This window comes from Abramis brama, assembly GCF_963993115.1.
Source record: "Abramis brama genome assembly, chromosome: 7".
NCBI classification, from domain to species: domain Eukaryota; kingdom Metazoa; phylum Chordata; class Actinopteri; order Cypriniformes; family Leuciscidae; genus Abramis; species Abramis brama.
The window spans coordinates 41,859,800-41,887,449 of NC_139969.1; the positions used below are offsets into that span (position 1 = coordinate 41,859,800).

The 27,650-nt window shown below is 39.2% G+C and overlaps 1 protein-coding gene across 1 annotated transcript in view; it reads left to right on the forward strand.

Moving 5' to 3' along the window:
• The first annotated feature begins 282 nt into the window (after positions 1-282).
• The window catches only part of LOC311087312 (NACHT, LRR and PYD domains-containing protein 12-like), a 160,724-nt gene continuing 133,356 nt past the window's right edge, over positions 283-27,650 (forward strand). Inside the window, exons 1-9 of the mRNA XM_084120631.1 lie at positions 283-554; positions 1,402-1,530; positions 2,032-2,139; positions 2,347-2,431; positions 2,751-2,946; positions 3,041-4,871; positions 5,502-5,666; positions 6,510-6,683; positions 14,975-15,145. Coding sequence (XP_083976757.1) covers positions 1,472-1,530; positions 2,032-2,139; positions 2,347-2,431; positions 2,751-2,946; positions 3,041-4,871; positions 5,502-5,666; positions 6,510-6,683; positions 14,975-15,145 — 2,789 coding nt within the window. The 5' untranslated portion in view covers positions 283-554; positions 1,402-1,471. The remainder of the gene's footprint in view (positions 555-1,401; positions 1,531-2,031; positions 2,140-2,346; positions 2,432-2,750; positions 2,947-3,040; positions 4,872-5,501; positions 5,667-6,509; positions 6,684-14,974; positions 15,146-27,650) is intronic.

The window sequence follows — 27,650 nt, forward strand, 5'->3', positions numbered from 1 at the left end:
TTTTTGGCCATATCCAGCTCTATTTTTGAATCATGAATCATTTGTGTCCTAATACAAAACAAAAGGACTGAATGTATAATAAATACAAACCTCAGGATGTCAGTCATTTACAATATCCAGCATCTTATAATAGTCCAGAAACAGGGAATATAACAGATGCACTGTTGAAATGTCTATTTAAGAGGTTTAAAACAGGATTTAGAGATATATGTGGTATAATATCCCGCTCCAGTGCAGTAGGTGTCGGTGTGTGTTCAGCTGTTCCAAACCCTCCTGTAAAACACACGAAGAAGAGGAAAACGAAAGTAAAACTGCTGAAACCTAAACCTGTCGCTCACTGGATTTGATCTGATCTATGATCCAGAAAACATTTCTACAGATGTCAGTTTATCACAATGCCTCCAAATCTAATAACACTCGCGGCCATTTATGTGTTTAATCCACAATCCATCGAGACCAGCAAGAGATTCTGAGAACGACGCGCGCGGACTGACAACAAGCGTTACTGAGTTTAAAATACTGATAAACTCTCTTCTTAGTTGACAAGACTACAAGTAAGTTTAATACATTCTCCATTACAGTCATTTGTAATTATTAGGAACTTCATATTGTATATTAAGCGAGATTTAAATGTGAAGTTACAGAAGGCTGTTCTTCTGCTACTCCAAACAGACGAAGAATCTGCCAGAAATTACAATCTTTTTAAGTTAAAACACAAAAAGTTTTATTGAGAAAGGGTTATTGAAAACGAATATGTTTCTGAAAGTTTTCTCCCATTTCCTCTTCAGTTTTATGCAGTTTTAGGCAGTTGTTTTTGTGAAATCGAAAGTATTTTTAAACCAGACATTTACAGTAGACAGACAGATGAAGCCTGACGTCAATGAACAACAATCTGCTGTTATTAAACTGAATATCTCAGTTCATATATAGCAATTATGATTAGTAGTTATACAGTATGTCTATTATAATTCTGGTTACTTTTACTCAATCAGTTATTTTAGGATCATTTGAAAGTAATAAAATCAACCATCATTGTGAACTTGAAGTAATGATTCAATGACAAACGATTCAACAATTAATAAAGATTGGGTAAATAGGATTGTAAAATGATATTAAACTATAATAGAGAATATAACAAATTGGGTTCAGTTTTCCCACTCAAAGTTTTAGCAACACAATTGCTGTTCCTCAGTGAATTAATATTTAGAGTCAGTTAAACTCATTAAACAATCAGAAATGATTAAGACCATTCGGTTATTTTACATGGCAATATATTTGTCTGTAACTCACTTTATTGTATAGATAGTTTTTGCTGTTGCTGTTGTTGATGATAACTCAGCATTCTTCATTATTGTCTTAAATAAGATGTTCTTTATCTGTGTAAAATGGTGTCATTTCCAGGTGATGCTGAAGGATTGAGTGTTTTCAGAAAGCAGTGCTGATCAGTTTTCAGTGTCAGTTTAGCTGCAGTATGTCAGAGGAAAGAGGAAAGGACTCTCTCTCTCAGATGAGTCTCTCAGAGAAACACAGGTAAGACTGCGTCTGTTTTCATCAGTTTAAACTCTACTGGACTTTGTGTTTCCCTGTCAATAACAACACTTTAAGGATTGTTTTATTTATATTGTTTTATATTTGCAAATGCTTTAATCCAAATAGTTAGTTTTTAGATCATAAAATTATTGGCAGACATTAGTAAACAACTATACACTTAATTTAATTCAAGTATGCTAACACAACTGTGTCGCACAGACATTTCTGCTCTCTATTTCTGTCAATAATCAAAAACTTGAAATGTTCTCATAAATTGGAGTGAAGTACTTTTTAACATGTTTAATATCTCTCATGTATATTAAAGAAATTGTTAAACCAATATATGAATGAAATAACACGATCATTAACTATAAAACAGTAAATTGTGTGAGTGTGTGTATTTCTGTGGAGGATTAGATAAAGACATAGATGTGTTTCACACACAGTTGATCCTCCTTTACTAAAGTGTTTTCTCTCTCTCTCTGTTCTTTGTGTCATCAGTGTAAGATCAGGCTCACATGTGTCCAGCTCTGTGTCTCTGAAGAGTGATCGGTCTAAAGATGGAGATCCACCAGACTTCAGTGAGAAAACACCATTATCTAATAAAAGGTATTTCATGATTTTCAAATTTTTTGTCACACGTTGACTGTGTTTAAAAGTTGTATCAGTGAATACCAATCATGTAACATTTTTAGATCCAATATTTATCATAAATCTGATCAAATATTTATAAGAGTATTCACAGCAAATGCTTATTTCTCTTTCTGTGAGATTTTGCCCGGAAAATCAGTATTTATTTTATTTATTTGATTACAGGCTTCAATATGAGACATTAGACTCAGACGTTCAGACTCACAGGAACCACGAGAATTTCAAAGACAATCTTCTAGGAATCTTCCAGGTAGGAAAACACATTTTTATAAATGTTTAATTTTTACAACAAACAAATATGTTATTTAAATAACAAATTTAATGTAATTCCTCTAGATCACTATTTTTCCTTTGAAGCACTTATATATTTTTTATTTTTGTTTATTTGTTAAAAATAACAGCTGGGTAACATGTTAGTCTTTTAACTTGATTTTTTAAATATATATATATATATATATATATATATATATATATATATATATATATATTATAGTTGTATATAGATATTATACTAAATGTAGATGTAAATTTGGTTTAAATTGTGTCTTTTCTCTTACTTTTGTTTGTAGGATCTTGAGAGCAAAATAATCACATTTCTGAAGAATGAACTGGAGAAGTTTAAGAAAATATTACAAAAAGAGAACACACAACACTTTGTGAAGGACTTTATTGAGAACAGATCCAGTATCAAAGAATCAGCTCTTGATCTCACACTACATTACCTGAGAGAGATGAAGCAAGATGAAGCTGCTGATGCTCTAGAAGGTAAGAGACTCATGATCATCTGTCTGATTGTCTCTTATAAATGTAGGAGAGAAAATGAAGACTAAAACTATCTATTTTCTGTTCCTGTGTTTAGATGAGCTGTTCTTCATTCATAAGCTGAAATGTGGCCTAAAGAAGAAGTATCAATGTGTGTTTGAAGGAATTGCGAAGCAAGGTGACTCCACACTTCTGAATAACATCTACACAGATCTCTATATCACTCAGGGTGGCAGTGAACAGGTCAATACTGAACATGAGGTGAGACAGATTGAAGTTGCTTTCAGGCGTCATGAAGCACAAGAGATACAGGTTGAATGCACAAATTTGTTTGAAGCTCCTGAACAAAACAAGGAGATCCGAACTGTACTGACAAAAGGAGTCGCTGGCATCGGGAAATCAGTCTCTGTGCAAAAGTTTGTTCTGGACTGGGCTGAAGGAAAAGAAAATCAAAATATCAGCTTCATATTTCCTCTTCCATTCAGAGAGATGAACTTAAAGGAGAAAGAAAAACTAAGTTTGATGGACCTTATAACTCAATTTTTCCCAGAGACAAAAGGACTGAACCTTACAAGAAGGAATCAATTCAAAGTGCTATTCATCCTTGATGGACTGGACGAATGTCGCCTTCCTCTTAAGTTTGATTGTAATGAGACGTGGCGTGATGTATCGTCACCAGCCTCTCTGGATGTTCTCCTAACGAACCTCATGAAGGGAAATCTGCTTCCTTCTGCTCTCATCTGGATCACCACCAGACCAGCAGCTGCCAGTAAGATTCCTCCTGACTGTATCAACCGGCTGACAGAGATACGAGGATTCAGTGATGCACAAAAGCAAGAGTACTTCAAAAAAAGATTCACTGATGAGAATCAGGCCAACACAATCATTGATCACATTAAACAATCAAAGAGTCTCTTTATCATGTGCCACATCCCAGTCTTCTGCTGGATTTCAGCCACGGTTCTCCAGAACATTCTGGAGGAGGAAAGAAATAATGATGTGAAAAACACTCAGACTGATGAGATCTCTAAAACACTGCAGGAATCAAACACTGAAGACACTCCCAAGACTCTGACACAAATGTACACACACTTTCTCCGCTTTCAGATCCAGCAGAGCTGCCGAAAGTATGATGGAGAATACACACCAGATGTTTCCTGGGATAAAGACACCATCCTTTCACTGGGGAAACTGGCATTTCATCAGCTGGAAAGAAACAACCTGATTTTCTATGACACAGACCTGGAAGCCTGTGGTATTGACGTCTATAAGGCATCAGTGTACTCAGGCATGTGTACCCAGATCTTTAAGGAGGAAACAGGGATCGTTCTTGGTACCATGTACTGCTTTGTTCACCTGAGCATTCAAGAGTTTATTGCAGCCCTTTATGCACATCTGTTTCTGGACATCAACAAGACAAGTGTGTTTGATCATGAGTCTACAGAACAGAAAAACAGAAATGAAACCATGATTGATTTTCTCAAGACTGCAGTGGACAAGGCGCTCGAGAGTGACAATGGACACCTGGACCTTTTCCTTCGCTTCCTGCTCGGTCTGTCCCTCCAGTCCAATCGACGACTCTTACGAGGTCTGTTGACACAGCAAGACGGCAATGACCAGAGCAACAAGGAAATAGTTCAGTACATCAAGCAGAAATTAGAAGATGATCTTCCTGCAGAGAGATCCATCAATCTGTTCTACTGTCTGAATGAACTGAATGACCAAACTCTGGTGAAGGAGATTCAGACCCACCTTAGCAAAGGAAGTCTCTCATCTGGTGACCTTTCACCTGCCCAGTGGTCTGCTTTAGCCTTTGTGTTGTTGACATCAGAGGAAGAGCTGGAGGAGTTTGAGCTTCAGAAATTCAAGAAATCAGACGAGTGTCTCATTAGATTATCGGCAGTCATCAAAACCTCCAGAAGAGCTCTGTAAGTCTTTCAATATATTTTGTCATGTTTTGCTCTCATCTGAAAATGTCTTTATCTACATTACTCTATAGTGATTCCCCATCATGAACATTAACTTATCCCTGTAAAGCCTGACATATGAAATAATAGTCTGAAAATTGTATTTTTTTGTGGAGACAGTTTATCAAATGTTTAGAAAAAATATAAAAGACAATGTAAAAATGTTTGCATGTTTTATATCATATGATACACCAGACTGTTATGACTTATAGAATTATATATTAGCTCATGCTCATACTTGAGGGAAAAAAGTACATATTTTATTCATATACCCAAACTGGGGGAAAGAATGTAATTTGGTACAGATGGTATTTATATTGCCAAAATGAAAGATGAAATCTTTCTGAAATTCTGAAAGGTTATAATATAAAACATTGATATTTTTTATTAAACAGGTTGCTTAAATACAGTATATACATTATCAGTTGTTACTGTATCTCCCAATAATTTGATATTTTAAATGCTTAGTTTTTGTAAAAAGTGTTTATGTAAAAAAATTATAATGGAAAACGTATTTAATATTTATTTTTTGAAAAAAATGTATTGAATGTGCTCCATCTAATTCTGTGGTCCGATTTATTTCCCTTATAGGTTAAATGATTGTAACTTAACAGACAAAAGCTGTTCAGCTCTGGCTGCAGTTCTTGGATCAGATGCCAATCTGAAAGAGCTGAACATGAACAATAATAATCTGCAGGATTCAGGAGTGAAGCTGCTCTGCACTGGGCTGAAGAAGTGTAAATTGAAGATACTGAGGTAAGTTGAGCCACAGAAGTCACATGACGAGACTGAGGCTCAATGACTGACAGGGGGATGCTGGAGACAAAAGCGCAAGAGAAAGTCTTGGCTACTAATGTACCCCTAATTCCCTAATAGAGGAAACAGAGACGTTATGTTAAAGACTGACAAATGGGGTCAGCTCAAATCACCTCTGAGTTCTAGAAAAATGGCCAGTGGAATTTGCATGCCCAGCAACTCCCCCGTACATACAGCTGTATAAGATGGCGGCACACATCCACTCATTCAGGTTTATGCTGAGGAGCCAAGACAGGGTCCCGGCCATTCAGTGGGATGGTTCAGGGTTGTGGCAGGAGGTACATAACGTCTCTATTCCCTCCATCAGGGAATGAGGGTTACATCAGTAACGTCAGTCACGTTCAACGTTATGTCGAAAACTAACAAATGGGGTCCCTAAGTCGTAACTTCCCTATGACCCCACGAATGCCCAAAATGCTAGTCCTTCATGCCAACAGGATGGTAGGGACAGGGTTTACCATGGAGATGGTCATAGCTGCTGTTCTTGATATGTTAGTTCACAGGAAGAGTGCTTTGGCTCTCTTCCTAATTTTCCTTACAGCCATAAAAAATATCGGAAACTAGCGAACATAACATAAGGAAACTGCTCTTTATGCTGAAGCGCCAAGTGGGGAATCGCTGCACTAATCCATGCAATACGCCAGCGAAACATTGCCGAATGTGCCATAGACCACCAGAAAAAGGGCTTCCTTATTGTAGAGGAGACTGGAAGAGCGATCATTCAGATTTATATTGTTCAGGTATAACTGATTAATCAGCTGAATGTTTTCCTCTCTGTTCTAGACTCTCTAACTGCAGTGTGACAGAAGAAGGTTATAAAGCTCTGGCTTCAGCTCTGAAATCAAACCCTTCACACCTGATAGAGCTGGATCTCACAGGAAATGATCCTGGACAATCAGGAGTGAAGGAGCTAAATGATTTACTACAGGATTCAGACTGTCAACTGAAGACACTGAGGTGAGACGGGATCAAATAATTAACTAAATTAGCTACATGCAGGGTAAATATATTATTTTAGTTATATAATAAGCTGGACAATTTGTTGCATCAAGATCAGATCAAATGCTATGGGCTCTGTCATGATGATGATAACCGTCAACATAGTTTAGTTGTGATACAAGCTAAAGTTCAAATAGACATAATGGGTCAGTATATGTGCTGATATTCTGGAGTAAGTTATACCTTGAAAATTAACATGGACAATTTTGTTTTTGTGCACACTTGTCATAAAAAATTCTAGTAACCTTTTCACTAGTTTGCCTGCCCATTCAGCCTTAAAGATTAATAGTAAACTAACTTGGCTAGGCTCGGCTTGAGCTCCAAGTTAAAACCCACTAAAATTATTGCAAAGACAGCAAACTGGGCAATAAACCGTGAATGGTTTGGCGATATAGGTATAGGTAGAAAAGACTTAAGACATTAAGCCCTCTCCCCCCAAAGATGAGTAGAATATTTTGCTGAAGTGACTATGGAGAAATATACGGTGGCTCATGGGGTGAATCTTTTGTGGAAGCTAGGAAAAAATGAAGGGGCTCCTGCGGGGAGCAGGGGTAGAAATCACTGATGCGGCAGTGAAAAGAATGGAGGTTATTGCGAGCGAAGTGAGAAATCATTGCTGCGCCAGTTAGAAATGTAATTTTCTTTGAAAGTTGGTGCGAAATTGCTATAGCGGCAGCAAGGTAAATTTTTATTCTGAAAGCTGGTGTGAGAGTAATGGCTGAAATCACTGCTGTGGCAGTGAGAAACAAAGTTTACTCTGAAAGCTGGTGTGAGACCAGTTGCTGAAATCACTACTGTGGTAGTGAGAGAAATGTAGTCTGAAAGCTAGCGTGAGAGCAGTGGCCAACATCACTACTGCGGTAATGAGAGAAAAGTACTCTGAAAGCTGGCGTGAGAACTGTGGCCGAAATCACTGTTGTGGCAGTGATAAACGAAGTTTACTCTGAAAGCTGGCGTGAGACCAGTTGCCAACATCACTACTGCGGTAATGAGAGAGATGTACTGTCGCCAGAATATATAGAATGTGGGGGCGTTTCATTTTAAGAAAATGGTGAGGAGTAGAGATGGGTGTGTTTTAGGGCGAGGCCAAGTAAATCACCAGTGGGTAGGAGCAAAGACTCGTTCAAGAAAATTCTGTTCACATGGCGGCCATTTTTGCAACGTTGCTGGGCAGCTATTTCGGGCATCCAAGATGAAGTCCTATTTGAATAAAGAAATCCTGAAATCTAAAAAACTGCTTGACACAACATAGATAACCCTTACCTAACCCTAACAGTTCAATTCAACAATAAATCTAACGTAAACTAAACCATAAATATTGTTTTTATATTTAAAAAAAAAAACAATGCCAAAAACAAAAACAATGCCACTCAACCCCTAGTCTAAGCAAAAACATTCAATATATTATTTAAAACAAGTTATTACGGTAATATGGACTAAAATATTAACATAGTAAATATACTAAATAACTTCCATTCGTGCATCTACTTAAGTACATATACACAAATATGCAAACCATACAAACCCGTATACATCCCTATGCATACGTAGAACCTAAATATACCCATATACATACAGTGAGGAAAATAAGTATTTGAACACCCTGCTATTTTGCAAGTTCTCCCACTTGGAAATCATGGAGGGGTCTGAAATTGTCATCGTAGGTGCATGTCCACTGTGAGAGACATAATCTAAAAAAAAAATCCAGAAATCACAATATATGATTTTTTAACTATTTATTTGTATGATACAGCTGCAAATAAGTATTTGAACACCCGTCTATCAGCTAGAATTCTGACCCTCAAATACCTGTTAGTCTGCCTTTAAAATGTCCACCTCCACTCCATTTATTATCCTAAATTAGATGCACCTGTTTGAGGTCGTTAGCTGCATAAAGACACCTGTCCACTCCATACAATCAGTAAGAATCCAACTACTAACATGGCCAAGACCAAAGAGCTGTCCAAAGACACTAGAGACAAAATCCCACAAGGCTGGAAAGGGCTATGGGGAAATTGCCAAGCAGCTTGGTGAAAAAAGGTCCACTGTTGGAGCAATCATTAGAAAATGGAAGAAGCTAAACATGACTGTCAATCTCCCTCGGACTGGGGCTCCATGCAAGATCTCACCTCGTGGGGTCTCAATGATCCTAAGAAAGGTGAGAAATCAGCCCAGAACTACACGGGAGGAGCTGGTCAATGACCTGAAAAGAGCTGGGACCACCGTTTCCAAGGTTACTGTTGGTAATACACTAAGACGTCATGGTTTGAAATCATGCATGGCACGGAAGGTTCCCCTGCTTAAACCAGCACATGTCAAGGCCCGTCTTAAGTTTGCCAATGACCATTTGGATGATCCAGAGGAGTCATGGGAGAAAGTCATGTGGTCAGATGAGACCAAAATAGAACTTTTTGTTCATAATTCCACTAAACGTGTTTGGAGGAAGAAGAATGATGAGTACCATCCCAAGAACACCATCCCTACTGTGAAGCATGGGGGTGGTAGTATCATGCTTTGGGGGTGTTTTTCTGCACATGGGACAGGGCGACTGCACTGTATTAAGGAGAGGATGACCGGGGCCATGTATTGCGAGATTTTGGGGAACAACCTCCTTCCCTCAGTTAGAGCATTGAAGATGGGTCGAGGCTGGGTCTTCCAACATGACAATGACCCGAAGCACACAGCCAGGATAACCAAGGAGTGGCTCTGTAAGAAGCATATCAAGGTTCTGGCATGGCCTAGCCAGTCTCCAGACCTAAACCCAATAGAGAATCTTTGGAGGGAGCTCAAACTCCGTGTTTCTCAGCGACAGCCCAGAAACCTGACTGATCTAGAGAAGATCTGTGTGGAGGAGTGGGCCAAAATCCCTCCTGCAGTGTGTGCAAACCTGGTGAAAAACTACAGGAAACGTTTGACCTCTGTAATTGCAAACAAAGGCTACTGTACCAAATATTAACATTGATTTTCTCAGGTGTTCAAATACTTATTTGCAGCTGTATCATACAAATAAATATTTAAAAAATCATACATTGTGATTTCTGGATTTTTTTTTTAGATTATGTCTCTCACAGTGGACATGCACCTACGATGACAATTTCAGATCCCTCCATGATTTCTAAGTGGGAGAACTTGCAAAATAGCAGGGTGTTCAAATACTTATTTTCCTCACTGTATATACCTATACATGCACGCAAATACACACTTCTATCCATATAAATGCATATACATATACCCTCACTATTCTGCACATACTTCAAATCAGGGTGGGGTTGTATAGCCTAATTGCAGCAGGAATAAAATACCTAAAATATCTCTCCTTCTTACACCGAGAATGTACTCTCCTGTGCACCAACAATACCGTTTAAAGGTTGAGCAGTTTCACACAAAGTGACAGAAAGTTTGGCCAGAATTCTCCTCTCCATCAGCACCTACAGTGGGTCAAGGGTAGTCCCCAACACAGAGCTGGCTTTCTTTATCAGTTTATTCAGTGTGCTTGCATCGCTGATCCTGATTCCACTTCCCCAGCATACAACAGCACAGAAAAGTACTGTCTCCACAACCGACTCATAAAAGGAACGGAGCATTTCTCCCCGAACTCCAAAAGATCTTTTGCTGTAGTGTGTCAGTAGGAAATATCAGTTTACATGTCCAAACATTCTTTTTGCCATTAATTGTAATAATCCAGTGAGATTTCTGTATGAACAAGGAGTCTGACAACAGCCGGTATGGTATGATCTGATTTCACCATCATCGAGTCCGTCTGTGATTACATGAAGAAACAGAAAAAACTGAGACAGACTAAATCCAGAAGAACTGCGGGAACGTCTCCAAGATGCTTAAAGAAACCTTCCTGGAAAGCTACCTGAAAAACTATGCGCAAGTGTACCTGGACAAAAGCCGTTTTAAACGCAACGGGTCGTTACACCATATATTGATTTGAATTAGTTAATAGAAGTTAAATCATAAATAAATTCAATTTGTGATTTTATTTTTGAAAGCATTCTCACTTTACAGCATCTTAACACAAGTGCCAGTACTTTTCACAGTACTGTAGCTCATGGGCGCCGTATAGGGGGGAAAAGTTAGGACAATTCCAAGGGCCCCTGACTGACAGGGGCCCCAACAAATAGGTAACAACTAATTTAAAATTTGTATTATATTATACACTATATAAACCATCATCATTGAGTATATTTCAAATAATAATAAAATTAATGATGTCTTTGATTTTACTTATTTTGCCAATAAAAGTTAAATATCCCCATTGACCAAAAAGTAAACATCCATATTGAGCGACCACCCCCCTGTATCTGCATGAAATGGTTTGGTCCTGCCTTACGTCCGCACTCATCAGTGACGGTGTTTAGTAACTTTAGTTGCAGACAGTCAGGCGATGCGCCAGAAACACAGAGACCACAATGTTGCATAGTAAAAGAAAATCTGGTTTTCAAAAAAGGAAAGAGAAGAGAAAGGAAAGACAAAAGAAAGGGTGTCAATCTGTAACCCAGTTTTTCACCAAAAAGGTGGTTAGCCTTTAGTCTGTGAGTGATATTAACCTGTTGTCCATAGTGAAATAAGCTAGCTAGCTGCAGGCTAGTGTTAGCCTACATTTCATCAACATTTAAAGGAACTGTATGTAAGATTTTGGCCAAAACTGGTACTGCAATCACTTTCAAATTACTGTAGAGCGGTGTATCCCTCCCCCTCCCCCTGACTCGAGGTTGCCAGATAGGCTGCAGGATCCAGCAGGAACGTAGGCTGCTACAAGGAGCTTCCAATGGCAAGTGACGAGTCCTACACAGTAATTTTTTTTTCTGTTAATTATGTTTATACTTCATGAGAGATGTTTTACGAAGTAATTATGTATCGCAAAAATTTACTAATGGCAATTAGCCAAATATAATCGTAAAGATGTACGCTCGTATGTGACAGTACATTGTTAGAAACGTTACTTTGCACGAACATGCATAACTTTGTTCGACTGTCATGAATATTTGAAATGTCCATTTACATTAAGTACAAGTTAGCCAAACATAGATGAATCTTACCTGTCCAGGAGAAAATTAGCAACGTTTGCGTCTGTCTTCAAATTCTTCTCCGTTTTCAGCCGTCTCCATCTTTCAAAGGCATCTCCTATACAAATCCTTGTTTTATTTCGGACTTTGTCACGGCGTATTTCGGATTCTGAGGTCTTTTAGGTTTCGTAACGTTAGACATTTTTTATCCGACACGTTTGTAGCTGCAGCTGTGGTAACTAGAGCAGAGCTGGCAACCCGGATGCCGAAACACTACTGACTTCGTGATTGGTAGATAGGTGGAGGGCAGCGCATCAGGCCAAAACACAACATGACAACATCAACATCAGTTGAGGGCTGCAACTTCACTTTTAAATGACAATATCCTGGCCGGACTACTGTTGTCAGTGATACAAGTATTTGAAATGAACATGATTTCTTAATGTCTAGTGACATATCAGGGCCATTTTATGATTAATTGAAATACATTTCTTACATACGGTTCCTTTAATCAGTGCAGGGAAACGTTTAGCAAGATATTCATATTAAATCATTCCATGCCCCTTTTAGCAGACTTAACAACAGATGAGTCAGCAGCACCCCAGTCTCCCCATAACTACCCCTCCCTGTCCCAGTGCAGAAGGGGAGCAACACTGTGTTCATGACTTAGCATCATTCCAGGGAGTCTGTGTGGGGTTCTCTGTCTCTCTTGCTCTTTTTACCATAACAAAAAAGAAAATGAAATATTTATTAATGACAAAAATCAAACACAAATTATTTTCTCACATAATGACCATTATGACATAAATAAAAACATGCCTAAGACTTTTGCACAGTACTGTACCTCCTTACCCTCCCTCACTTTCACCTTCAACTCTCTGCACGTTTCTCTGAGCCTCCTTGAGAAGAGAACTAACAGATAGGCTAATTAGTTTATGACGATATCAACATCTTCAATTCAAAACCCAGGCGACTCTGACTTGTTTAGAACAAACATCAGCCATACAAGGTAAGCTGTGGGTTTTTAGTCTGGCCCGCCGTGGCATGGTTATGCAATATTTTTTGCATGTGATATTTGTGAGCAAGGGGTTTTCTGAAATGTATATAAGCCACGTGAATGGCAGGCTGCCGATACAGGACTCAGACATTGTAATATAACTTAGTTGTTTGTTAGGACTCGGGTCTCTCTCTCCTGCAATGTTTTTGTTTTCCTTTTTCACATGATCGCACTGAGCAATAGCGCTTAAAGCTTAAAATGAGTGATTAAAGGTGAAGTTTGTGAAGTTGTTTCTGCTACTACACTAGTGGCACCCAGTGGAATTACACAAATAAAGCAACATTGCAAACCCTTCTGCCTGGTTAACGGATCCCCCTTTAGCCTCAGCCATGTTGGTGGCTCGGGACTCGGCTGCCCGACTGTTTAAAACTTGATTTTCAATAAGTGCATTGTTGATTTGAATTCTTCGCTTCTGGGTCCTCTCTGTTGCAGAACCTGGCAGTGCTTATACTGCAAACCACCTTGCCATACCCAAGTGCTAAAAAAAAAATTAGAAATAAACTGCATCAAGATATAAATGATTAAATTAGTTGTAAATTAAATATTTTTAAATACTAATACAAAAAGAAAATAATAATACATTGACTTGGGTATATAGGCCTATTATTTGTTCTAACGTTCACGCAAAAACTGTCATTCTGACTGTCTGACGACCTGAGCACAACTGAGATAAATACACATACTCTTCTGAGGTTTATACTGGAGACTTGTGTAATTAAAATGTATTAAAGCTGAAATCCTAAAAAAATAAAACATAGGCTAATTTCTCCTGGGCGCAGTGGCACGAACTGCTGTGCGCTCGCGTGTATGTAGCAACGGCGAGGCCAAGATTTTCACTTAATAATAAATAACATTATCGGTTTGTTTCTCGTCAAACCCAGTATACATTCAGAACAAATATAGCACGATTTGCATGGGATTATTTTATGACATCTGAATCCTCTTTTATTTTTTTAACTGCATGAAAACGCAGCAGGGATTTTTTTAAATGTATTTTTGTGTTCCATAAAAAATAAGGTAATAAGGCTTTAAAACAACATCAAGGTGAGTAAATAATCACTGAATTTCCATTTTTGTGTAAACTGTCCCAAAGACAGTCACAGAAAAATATTGAAGGGGTAAATAAACTTTAAACAGATAAAATACATTGTGTTTGCTAAGCGACGTAGGCCTATAGTGAGTTTTAAACCAACCAGATTCACTAATTTATGAGATCTCTATTTCACATTTTTTTTGTAGAATCGTAAGGGAATTTTTATTCATTCCTAAAGCTGCCTGTTACCAGGTTATTTCCAATTTCCAAATATGTGATTATTTTTTTAAATATATTTATTAGGTTTTAAATCGGTTGGTGCTGTTGGTTAATGTTGTAACTGCAGTTTTGTCTTGTTCTTATCTGTCGTTTTTGACTTTCTTGGATTGATATTGTCACGTAATGTTGTTAGATTAAATAAAGTCACTTGAACTTGCCATACCTTGACTTTTAGTGAATTGGCGCCACTGAGGGACGGTCCCAAATGAAGCCAGTTGAAAAGCATTGGCTGATGTGAATTATTCTGGCCCACCCACACTTTTAGAGGCCCACCCATCACCACTTTCTGCCTCCGCCACTGTCGGGTTGGTTGGGACAGGGTTCAAAGGGCAGGGCGGGGTCATCTGCCGGAAGAATTTGTCAATCGGAAGTATTTGTCAATGAAATGAGTCTGCTGCTCATATAGTATGCTCGTAATGATGATCGACAGGACTGAATGTTTAGGCTCCTCCCGAATCTACGTTTTAAACTTCATTTAATGAAATAGTTTACTGAACACAATAGTTTTCCATCAAGCCCAGCTTCACTGCATCTCTCTACAGCAGGTCTATGAGTCTCCAGATGTTCACAAACATGCAGTTTCACAAGCCAGTTTTCTCTGTGCTGACGTTAAAAAAAGCTAGTGAGCTTTTGCCCTTCTGCTCTGTGAGACGTTTCTGTTCTTATGAGTTTGCTTTAGGACTGAGTGTCGCTCTAGTTTCTTTTAAGTTTGTTTATTTGTGTATTTAAATGTTTAAAGAAAAATTTGACATCTAAATAACTAACTAGAGCTTGTCTTTAAAACAATAATGAAGTTTTTTATCGTATCAATCATTTTTGTAATGCAACAGACATTTAGTTGATGCCTGAATTGCCTCTTCTGCAGGTTTCTGAGTCCTGCTGCAGAGGAAGCCTGTCAGTATGTGAATAGAGTTGTGGGTAAAAACCCGTTACTCCAGAGAGAGCTGAATCTGAGTGGACATGAACTAGGAGACACACGAGTGAATCAGATCGCTGCTCTACTGCAGGATAAACACTGTCAACTCAACACACTGACGTGAGTATTGCTCATTTATTTATAATATCACTTTACTTTTAGTTGTAATGTTAGCTGATGACAATATTTCCAGACAGACAGTTTGATCATGGGTCAATAATTATTTCAGTTACTGTAGAGGCAGAACAATGTTTGTTCATAACTGCTTTCAATTTAATATTTTTATTTCACAAATACCTAATTTTGGTGCAGCGTATACTGTAATTTGTAAAAATTTAAATAAGTGCATTTTAAAAATCTGTGATCAGTATCTGCCTGTAATAAGATCCATTGAAGGTAAGTTTATTTATAATATTACTTTACTTTAACCCTCTGGGGACCAAGCTGTTTTTGGGGTCCTTGAGATGTTCTGACATTTGTGCTTTTTTCAGTTATTTATAAACATGTTAATGGCAAAGGTGTAAATTCACTCTATATAGCACAAACAGGGCTACCATAATATGCGAGCAACGTGTATGTAGATGTTTGTATTTTTAAGAGAATAATGTTTATGCGTGGTTATTGGAAAAAATTTAAATGAAAGTTGCTGAATTAAGACCACAAAACACATATTAAATATGTGTCCACAAGACTTTTGACTAATGGATGTTGTCCCTTTGAGTTCTAGCTTCAAAATGATGTAAAAATAGTCTTGCTTTATCGTTCACAAAAAAAAATACATTGATTTAAATGGTGTAAAACAGGTTTTGCTTGGAAAGCCAATATGCGAGGGGGAGGAGTAGTTTACACCTTAGATTACAAGGATCCCACCCACTCTGCATAATTAGCCATTCACTCAGGTGTGAAACTGACTGAGCCACAATGCAAGGACAAAAGATGTATTTAGAAGAAGACTTATATTGACCATTTAAGATTTCGCTTACATCTCTCTTGTAAATATGTTTTGCTATTTTATTAAAAATGTTACAATTACAACAATAATTACAATTTCAACAATATTTCAAGTGTACTCTTTCTTTGTTAAAAAAAAAGAAAAAAAAAAAGATTATAGGCCTACATTTTATCATATGTATTCATTAGTTTGAATATAGCCAACATTGGAACATCTAACATCTTAGTCTATGAATTTATTTTTGACAAAAATAGTATTTTTTTTGCAGTTTAATACATTGCTTATACAAATACATTTTATTTCAACATATTCCAGTCGATTTTTACTCATCTCAGTAGGCTATAGCAAAGCAGTTTATTCTTTCACACACAGACGCGCGATTCATATTTAGGCTAAACAGTCTTTACAAATATGTCCCCTTCATTCATCTCACAGAAAGGCGAGTCATATTATAGAAATGCGATTCATCTTTTTGCGGTTTACATAGGCCTACACTAACGTTATTCCATAACGTTTTTCCACACGTGAGAAAAGAAAACAGCCTACCTCACTCCTCAGCGGAATCTGCTCCTCATTTCAGGAGATATTGCTCCTCATCAGCACTGTTCTGAGGAATCTTTTCTCCATAAGGTAGGCTATAATGTCTCACTCGCGAGGAGTCGCGACGCGCTTTGTTTACAGCTGATGTGGGCGTTTCACAGCTCTGAAATAGTTCTCAGAATTTGCGCTTGAATAGCACGCGCTCTCCAGGGAGTGGTCACATTACTGTGAATTAGGTCGTAATGAGCTCGACAGGAGTCGCTCTCTTTTTATACAGATTACAGAAGCTGAGAATATTTGTTTTTTATATAAATGACTTCATTTAAAAGATGCGATCTCAAGCTTTATGCCCGTGGGTCTGTTTGCCTGTTTGACTGAATTTTCGCGGAGTTATAGATCATTTTCGAACGCGTTTCAAATGGGAGTTTACTGACAGAGAGAAGGCAGAAATCGCATCATGTTAATTTTTCTTTATTTGTCAAAAAGCAAAACACTTTATTTTTATTGTGAGTATACAGGAAAAAAATAGAAACTGAACAGGATCGATTGATGTATTACACGAAAATGAAAGATCAAAATTAACAGAGCATTTAGTGTTTATTTTCATTGCTAAAAAAAAAAAACGAGCAAAACGCGCGGGCGCGTTTGTGGTCCCCAGAGGGTTAATAGTATAGCTAGGCTTCGATACGTCATAACTGTTTTCAAACGTTTGTAAATGTCAATGGTTCACCACTGGGGGGCGATGATCTCTGTGAACCCATAAATCATGCAGATTCACTGAGATTGAACAAGGGTTTGTGGGTTTTACCTGATCTCTGATCAGTTTTATACATTTGTAGATGTTTTAATTAGACATTAGTGTTCTGTCCACTGTGTGCGTACTCTCCACAAAGTGACAGACAGCTAAACAGGTGTACTGGGCACTCAATGATTAAAGATGACAAGGACGTGGAAGTAAAGTTCAATTCTTTTACTTGTTTGTCTTCATCACTTGTTTTTACAGTGCTTTTCCACTTACTTTGTGAAACTAAAAACACAAGAAAACTTTCTTTCAGTTTACAGTTATATCAGTCACAAACACTCAATACCATGAGGTAAATATTGCATGTGAAAACAGACGGCAGTTATACATCTTATCATACAATAAATCATGACATAATATACAGCCCTAACCATTCACAACATTAAATATGTCAGGTCTACTTACAAACATAGCTTCTTCAAGGCTCAACTCAGGCAGATGCTGCAGATTGGCCAGAGGCCCAACTAAAGCCTCTTGCCATGCCAAACATACTTCTAAAATGGCTGGTCTCACCTAAGACCAACCATGTGACCAACCCCAACCAATAGGAAAACAGGAAAAATTAAGTGAGCTGTCTGCTTTCTCCACACAATCAACAGGTGGTGCTAAACACTCTACACATACATGAAACCAGTGACATCACACTCCCCGTCTGGTATTGCATACAATAGCATTATTAGGTATTAAATGAATCCTGACATCAGAAAATATGAAAATTCACTGTCCATGATAAACACTTACACAGACATAAGTACCACTACTTCTGTTATAGGCCTAAGAAAGGTCCTAACAGTCCCACCCTTTGTGACTTTTAACTCAAGCTTCCTGACTTTACCATCACCGTCAAGATATGCTTTAATGACGCGAGCCATAGGCCAGTCATTTCGTGTAACCAGAGAGTCTTTAAGCAACACCAAGTCTCCTTCCTTGATGTTTGGATGTGTGTCTTGCCACTTGCTGCGACTTTGAAGAATGGAGAGATATTCTTTCTTCCATCTCTCCCAAAAGACATTTGCCAAGTGTTGGACACGTCTCCATTGTTGGCGATGCAGATCTGCATGTTCAAAAGATCCTGGCGGAGGAAGAGGGGTGCAGATCTTTTGCATCAATATCATTGCTGGTGTGAGAGGGAAAGGAGCATCACTCGACATTGGTGTAAGAGGTCTTGCATTTATTATTGCGGACACCTCGGCCATTAAGGTTGACAGTACTTCATGAGTGAGATGGGAGGGGTTGAGCTGTAAAAGCATTGAGTCAAGAATCCGTCTTGAAATCCCAATCATCCTTTCCCACACTCCTCCCATATGTGAGGAGTAGGGTGAGTTGAATAGCCAAATACATCCCTCCTCACTTAGATACTTGGAAATGTTTATATCGTCTTGAAGAAAGAACAACTCCTTGCAGGCTCCTTTAAAGTTTGTACCGCAGTCAGAGCGGATCATCTTTGCAGGACCACGCACTGCAAAGAAGCGGCGTAACGCATTGATGAAACTTGATGTATCCAATGATTCTATCACCTCAATATGCACAGAACGTACACTTAGGCATGTAAAAAGTACTGCCCATCTTTTACTATTTGCTGCACCTCCTCGTGTACGGCGAGTGGAGATGTTCCAGGGGCCGAATACATCCAGACCAACATTGGTAAAAGGGGGTTCTGTACAAACTCGATCAGGTGGGAGATTCGCCATCTTTTGTTCTGCCATCCTACCACGGAGTTTCCTGCAAATGACGCACTTATACAGAAGGCTGGAAATGCATTTCTTTGATCTCATGATCCAGAAGCCATCTGTACGCACAGCACCCTCTGTGAAGATTCTGCCTTGATGTTTAACTCTCTCGTGGTAGTGATTAATGAGTAGAGTAGCAACATGGCTGCGACCCGGAACGATGAGAGGATGTTTTTCTTCCATCTCAATTGGAGCATGGTGAAGTCTGCCACCTATTCTCAGCAGTCCATCGCTGTCAAGTGTGGGATCAAGCTTCCTCAGTGAACTGTTTTTTGGTATAGGACTTCCTCTCTCCAGACAGGAAATCTCAACCTGATATGTTTCCCTTTGAATGCATCCAATTACAACTGCTTTTGCTCGAGCCAGTAAATCGGGCATATGCGGCTCAAGATGATATGCATGCTTGCATCCTTGAGTGTTGCTCTCTCGCTCAGATTTAAAGGACTGAACAATATGAATCAAGGAGGCAATACCTCTAATAAGGGATTGCCATCGAGATAATCTTTCAAAGCGATGTGAACCGAGGCCTTTTTTGAGATCAATAACTGCAGTGGTGTGACATCGGACCTCTTTGTCAGATTCTGGATCAATGAGGTTATACTTAATCTCCCCTGTTGTGTCTGTCTCCCCAAGACATAAGAGGAAATCTGGACCTGTAAGCCAGATGGTGTCTGCGAGTTGAGCTGGAGTCACCAATCTGGTAGCAACATCCGCAGGATTTTGTTCAGTTCGGACATAATGCCACTGTTCAGGATGTGATGATTTCCTAATCCTTTCCACCCTGTTGCTCACGTAGACATAAAATCTTCTGGTTTCGTTGCAGATGTAACCAAGAACCACTTTACTGTCAGTGTAGAACTGAAGACTGTTAGGTTTAATATCCAACTCACTCATAACCAATTCGGCAAGTTCTACTGCTAAGACAGCGGCACCAAGTTCAAGCCTGGGAATAGTATGGACTGATAAGGGGGCTAACTTAGCTTTCCCCATAATGAAACCTACATGGCATTTTTGATCTTTGTCTACAACCTTTAGATAAGCTACGGCTGCTATGGCTTTTACAGAAGCATCTGAAAAGACATGAACCTCAGTATGATGAGCGGTGGAAACAGAGAATGCAGTGTAGGCTCGAGGAGTTTCAAACTGTGCCAGCTCTTGTAGAGAATCTCTCCAAGTTGACCACTCTGCCTCATTTTCAGCTGGGAGCGGAACATCCCAATCAATAGCATCATAACTGGTGAGCTGCCTCAGCAACAACTTCCCTTGAATGGTAATAGGAGCGACAAACCCAAGTGGATCAAAAAGGCTATTAATGGTTGAGAGGACTCCTCTTCTTGTAAACGGTTTGTCGTTGTCAGCCACACAAAATGTGAATGTGTCATGTACCAGGTTCCAGCTTAATCCAAGACTGCGTTGTAGTGGAGGTGAGTCAATGTCAAGGTCCAGATCTTCTAGTTCCTTTGCATGGTCAGTTGGTGGAAAGGCATGCATGACGACTGGACAGCTAGATGCAATTTTATGGAGTCTGAGATTTGAAATAGCAAGCATACCTTGCGCAGCTTTCAAGAGATTGATGGCCGCATTTGCAGATGACAGTGATTTAAGTCCATCATCAACATAGAAGTTCCTGTGTATAAATCGCCTCGCATCTTCTCCAAATTCATCTTCTCCATATGTGGCTGCTTGGCGTAGACCATAAATTGCAACTGCTGGAGAAGGCCGGTTGCCGAATACATGGACTTTCATCCTGTATTCCAAGACACCTTTAGTTGGGTCATTGTCTTTGAACCATAAGAATCTGAGAAAGTTCCGATGGTCCTCCCTGACGACAAAGCAATGGAACATCTGTTCAATATCTGCTGTAAAGGCTACTGCCTCAGACCTAAACCGCATTAATACTCCTAGCAGGCTGTTGTTCAAGTCTGGGCCAGTCAACAGCACATCATTCAAGGAAACACCAAGGTGTGGGGCACTAGAATCAAACACAACCCGTATCTGACCAGGCTTACGTGGATGGTACACTCCAAAACTGGGAAGGTACCAGCATTCTTCTCCATCTTGCAGAGGAGGTGCCAATTCAGCATGATCTTGTTCAAAGATCTTTTGCATGAAAGCCAAAAAGTGACTCTTCATTTCAGGCTTTCTATCCAGAGTTCGACAGAGATTGGTAAAGCGGATTAATGCAAGTTCTCTATTGTTAGGTAGGCGAGGCCTTGGCACACGAAAAGGAAGGGGGGCCACCCAACTGTTTCCATCATTTATGAACATCTCCTTTTCCATCAATCCAATGAACTGCTTGTCCTCAATGGATAGAGAAAATTTGTGGTCATCCTCTGTCCTTTCAAATATTTTTGCCCCTAAGGAATCATAATCATTATGCTGGTGTAGGCTGTCAGCAAAGTCAGAGCTTTTTTGACTTGACCAACTAAGTGGCTTTGTTTTCGTCCCAACAGGAAATATCTCTTTTAAAATGAGATGGTTCGGACATGGACTTAGATAGGAATGCCGGCCATTTTCCAGGATATTGGTCCGGTAAGCACTAAGTTCTATCGGCTTGTGTGCTGCACCCAGACAGACATCTCCAATGATCACCCAGCCAAGATCCAATCTTTGCGCATAAGGAGCATTATTTGGTCCATTACGCTGATCTCTCACCTTATGGACCTGTAGGATATCACGGCCGAGAAGAAGGAGAATCTGTGCATCATTGTCAAATTCAGGGATGAGATGAGCCATAGACTGAAGGTGAGGATGGTGTCTAGCAGCCTCAGGCGTAGGTATTTCCATCTTATCTTCTGGCATATAGTTACACTCTATGAGTGTGGGAAGAGGAACACTAATACTTCCATCCAGTGATTGAGCGATGAAGCCAGTCCCTCTTCTTCCTGACATCTCTGTAACTCCAGCACATGTGCGCAGAGTATAGGGAGACTCTACACCCCCAAGATTGAACAAGTCGAAAAACTCAGACCGAGCAAGAGACCTATTACTCTGATCATCAAGAACTGCATAGATTTTTATTGATCGATCTGGTTGACCCACAGGATACACTTTTATAAGACAGATCTTAGAACAGGAACGAGAGCTGTTGGCCTCACCACAAACCGCAGTGCATTTGGAAGTTATACTTGGAGAGGCCTCTTCCCTTCTCTCCCCGCCATGCTCTATATCTGGCTCTTGTGTAGTCCATGGAGCTGGTCCTGGATGTAAAGTTGTAACATGTCTGTTGCTGTCACACTCCTTACAGTGAATCACTATTTTACAGTCTTGAGCTCTATGATCGGTTGATGAGCAGCATTTGAAGCAAATCCCACTCTCCTTTAGAAATGCTTTGCGTTCTTCAAGTGTTTTGGCTCGGAAACCTCTGCATCGTTTAAGGGGATGTGGCTTTTTGTGGATAGGACACAGCCTATCAATATCCAACTTACTGATGTTTAGTGTTGTTGTAATATCTGTTTTGTGGGCTGAAACATGGCCTTTTAAGTTTGTGTATGTTTTTGCTAAGTTGTCTGATTTCATTGTTGACAACCCAGTAGATGAACTAAGTGTGAAACTTGGATCATTACGGATATGGGCTTCTTTGCAAACAAAATCAACCAAGAATGAAAATGGTGGAAACTGAACATTGTATTCCAGCTTATACAAACTACCTTGTGTCATCCATTTCTCTTGAAGCCCGTATGGCAGCTTCTCCACAATGGGGTTAACACCTCGAGAAGTATCCAGGATTGCGAGTCCAGACAAATAACCTTCAAGTTTAGCTGACTCCAGCTCCCTCAATAAATCACTAAGCTGTCTCAGCTTTAGGGGGTCTTTGTTGCTGATCCTGGGAAATTTTTCGAGTTTCTCCAGAAGAGCCCTCTCTATTCTTTCAGGTGACCCATAGCACTCTTCCAAACGTATCCATGCCATGTTGAGCCCAGCCACGGGGTCATTCACATTAACAGATCTAATTCTCTTGACATGCTCCGATGACTGAGGCCCAAGCCACTTAATTAGAAGGTCAAGCTCTTCAGTGCAGGTGAGTTTTAATCCTTGTATGACGTTCATAAAGGTTGACTTCCAACTCCAATAATTTTCTGGAAGGTCATCAAATTTAATCATCCCAGAGACCACAAGCTCACGGCGAGCCATATAAATAGCAAATTCACTGACAGTTGCATGGTCATGAGTAGATGATTGTGTTGCCTGTCGCATCCAAGGTGAAGGAGTAAGAGGCGGAGGTACCTTCATAGTTGAAAAACTGTGTGGATGGATGCTAGGACGACATTGTGTAGCTGGCTGATTCAAAGGATGCATGTTGGAGCGGGCTGCTCCATCTCCACCTGTATGAATGGATTGCTGGTTGGTGTCTTGGTGTGTCGCCGCACAAGTAACATCAGGATGAAGATTAAATCCAATACGAGTCTCACGATGGGGCACAGACTGCTGACTGGAGAGCATTTTTGAATGACATTCCACATAATCACTTGTTCTTTTCTCTGCAGAGTCATGTGGAATTACAATATCAATTTCTTTGGAGTCTGCTTTAGATTCCACTTCTGCTGCAGCTGACTCCAGAATCTCTGCCTCAGCTAGCGCAGCTGCAACTTCTTCTTCTTGCTTTAATGTGGCTAGAGCAGCCTCCATGCGTGCCTCTTCTACTTTTAGCTGAGCCTTTTCCATCATGAGCTCTGTTTCTTTTTTCACAAATGTAGAACGAGCAAGAACTGCTTCAGCTTTGGCACGAGTTTAACTGCCAATAAGCTTGCTGATGACTTGCTAGACCTGCTTGAAGAAGATCTGCTGGAAGAACTAGCAACAGATCTGGTCTCGAATGACTTTGAAGATGAATTCTGAGATTTAGCTCTCTGCTGCTCTTCTTCATTTGCCTTGCTATCCATCTTGTAAAAGTTTCACACGTTCTCTTTCAGTGTTAAGATGCAGTTAAGATGGAGCAGAGCAATGATGTAATGTCTTTCTTTGCAAGAATAGCTGTGCTGAGCCCGCTGTGATGCTGTTTTTTCACTGTTCTGTCCACTGTGTGCGTACTCTCCACAAAGTGACAGACAGCTAAACAGGTGTACTGGGCACTCAATGATTAAAGATGACAAGGACGTGGAAGTAAAGTTCAATTCTTTTACTTGTTTGTCTTCATCACTTGTTTTTACAGTGCTTTTCCACTTACTTTGTGAAACTAAAAACACAAGAAAACTTTCTTTCAGTTTACAGTTATATCAGTCACAAACACTCAATACCATGAGGTAAATATTGCATGTGAAAACAGACGGCAGTTATACATCTTATCATACAATAAATCATGACATAATATACAGCCCTAACCATTCACAACATTAAATATGTCAGGTCTACTTACAAACATAGCTTCTTCAAGGCTCAACTCAGGCAGATGCTGCAGATTGGCCAGAGGCCCAACTAAAGCCTCTTGCCATGCCAAACATACTTCTAAAATGGCTGGTCTCACCTAAGACCAACCATGTGACCAACCCCAACCAATAGGAAAACAGGAAAAATTAAGTGAGCTGTCTGCTTTCTCCACACAATCAACAGGTGGTGCTAAACACTCTACACATACATGAAACCAGTGACATCACAATTAGTATAATTAAAAGGAATAATAGTAGTTAATAGTCTCTTATTGGCCTGTTTAGCTGAGCCATCCATAAAACACACTGACACTGCCTCACGGTGCAGCACTAAAGCAGATGAACTACCTTTTACAAAACTTGTTTGATTGTCTTCTGCTTAAGGAAATACTTTTATTCCTTAATCTGATCATGTTAGTTTAGACAATTATTCTTTCTTCATGTTAGTTCACAGGGGATTTACTAATGTTAACAGAAAACTTTTGTATTTAAAAATGTATTAGTAAATTACGGAGCCCCTAAAGGGACATGGTGGTGGAAATTTTTTTAGGATGGGAGAATTTTTTTTTCCAAATATTTTGCGTTCCCACGCAAAACCTGTTTTGAGCTCGGACAGACACTTCCTGTTTAATGTCCCGCTGGCAGTGTTTCAGAGCTCTGTACGTTAATGGAGCGTTTCATAGTGTTTGAACTTGGACTCAAATATAAAGAAATGCGGTCAGTGCTTAACTCAAGGAGTTCAGTGAAGCTGGCAATATTCACATAGGCTATTCGAACTTCCCTATTCTTGAGCTAAACGTTGTTAAAACACAAACGACACATATTTACAACCACAGTAACCTAGACAACGAGCTACAACCCAATTCAACACACTGACGTGAGTATTGCTCTTATTTTTTATAATATCACTTTTAAAAAAATGTTTTCCCTCGGCATCACACAGAGCCACAACAATTTAAAGTAATACAATTAAACAGCGAATTAAAAACACACAATTAAAACGTGATATCAAGCTTTAAATATTTGATTAAGACAGTTTGATCATAGGTCAATAATTATTTCAGTTTCTGTAGAGGCAGAACAATGTTTTTTTTCTGACATCAGAATCAGAACTGTTCAGAACTGCTTTCAGTTCAATGTTTGTATTTCACAAAATGTAAAATGTTTGGTGCAGTGACGGGAGCTTTCGAAACACGCTTCATGAAGTTATGAAACCTTTACGAATTTTCCATTGTTCTTTCAATTTTCAATTTCAATTTCAGTTTATTTATAAAGCACATAATAGCACAACAATGTTTACCTAGTGCTGCACAAACAATGAAATATTAAAATATAATAAACACAAATAACTATTAAAGCTGCAAGCAGCGATGAAAGGGCCCTCGCACCCGTGCCATCGTCACTCGGTGGCTTTAGGAAGACAGAGCATGGTTGGGCAATGTGCATTTAAGGAGGTATATATAGTAGTTGCTAGCATGTTTAGTATGTTTCTAGCATGCTTAGTACACAATAGTTATGTGGTTAGTTCTGCATTACTGTGTTAACCATGTCATTTTTTGTTGCCAGTAGGTGGGGCTATGTCTATATCTGAATATCGCTATTTAGATGTGTTCAGTGCAGGACTTTTATCAAACATGTGAAGTTTGGGGCAGATTGGACATTGTATACTTGAGTTACAACAACTTCCTTTAGCATTTCTAGCATGTTTTAGAACTTAGCTATGTGTTGCTAGCATGGTTCTTGCATGTTACATATTAAGTTTGGGGCAGATTGGACATTCCATGCCTGAGTTACAGCAAATTCCTATTTAATTGCAGTAATAGCATGTTTTAGCACTTAGCTAAGTGTTTGCTAGCATATTTTAGCATGTTTCTAGTATGTTGTTAGCATGTTTAGCACTTGCTGGCACTTTTTTATATGTTATCAGGAGTTCACAACAGTGTTAAACATGCCACTTCCTGTTGCCAGCAGGCGGCACTATGACTGTAACTGAATATGAGCATGGTCATGTGTTTAGGACAGAACGTTTATCAAAAGTGTGAAGTTTGGCGCAGATTAGACATTGCCTTCTTGAGTAACAACAACATCCTGTTTCATTGAATTAGCATGCTTTAGCACTTAGCTAAGTATTGCTAGCATGTTTTAACATGTTTCTAGCATGTTTAGAAGTCAATGGCATTTTTAACATGTTGCTAGAACAGCATCAACGTGTTAAACATGTCACTTCCTGTTGCCAGTAGGTGGCGCTATTACTATAACTGAATTTGAGCATGGACATGTGTTCAGGCCATGATTCTTATCAAATGTGTGAAGTTTGGGGCAGATTGGACATTCCATGCCTGAGTTACAGCAAATTCCTATTTAATTGCAGTAATAGCATGCTTTAGCACTTAGCTAAGTGTTTGCTAGCATGTTTTAGCATGTTTCTAGTATGTTGTTAGCATGTTTAGCACTTGCTGGCACTTTTTTATATGTTATTAGGAGTCCACAACAGTGTTAAACATGTCACTTCCTGTTGCCAGCAGGTGGCGCTATGACTGTAACTGAATATAAGCATGGTCATGTGTTCAGGACAGAACGCTTATCAAAAGTGTGAAGTTTGGGGCAGATTGGACATTCCATGCCTGAGTTACAGCAAATTCATATTTAATTGCAGTAATATCATTCTTTAGCACTTAGCTAAGTGTTTGCTAGTATGTTTTAGCATGTCTCTAGTATGTTGGTAGGATGTTTAGCACCTACTGGCATTTTTTTATATGTTTTTAGGAGTCAAGAACAGTGTTAAACGTCACTTCCTGTTGCCAGCAGGTGGTGCTATGACTATAACTAAATATGAGCATGGACATGTGTTCAAGAGATAACTCTTATCAAACGTGTGAAGTTTGGGGTAGATTGTACATTGCCTTCTTGAGTAACAACAAAGTCCTGTTTCATTGAATTAGCATGCTTTAGCACTTAGCTAAGTATTGCTAGCATGTTTTAATATGTTTCTAGCATGTTTAGAACTCAATGGCATTTTTAACATGTTGCTAGAACGGCATCAACGTGTTAAACATGTCACTTCCTGTTGCCAGTAGGTGGCGCTATTACTATAACTGAATTTGAGCATAGACATGTGTTCAGGCCATGATTCTTATCAAACGTGTGAAGTTTGGGGCAGATTGGACATTCCATGCCTGAGTTACAGCAAATTCCTATTTAATTGCAGTAATAGCATGCTTTAGCACTTAGCTAA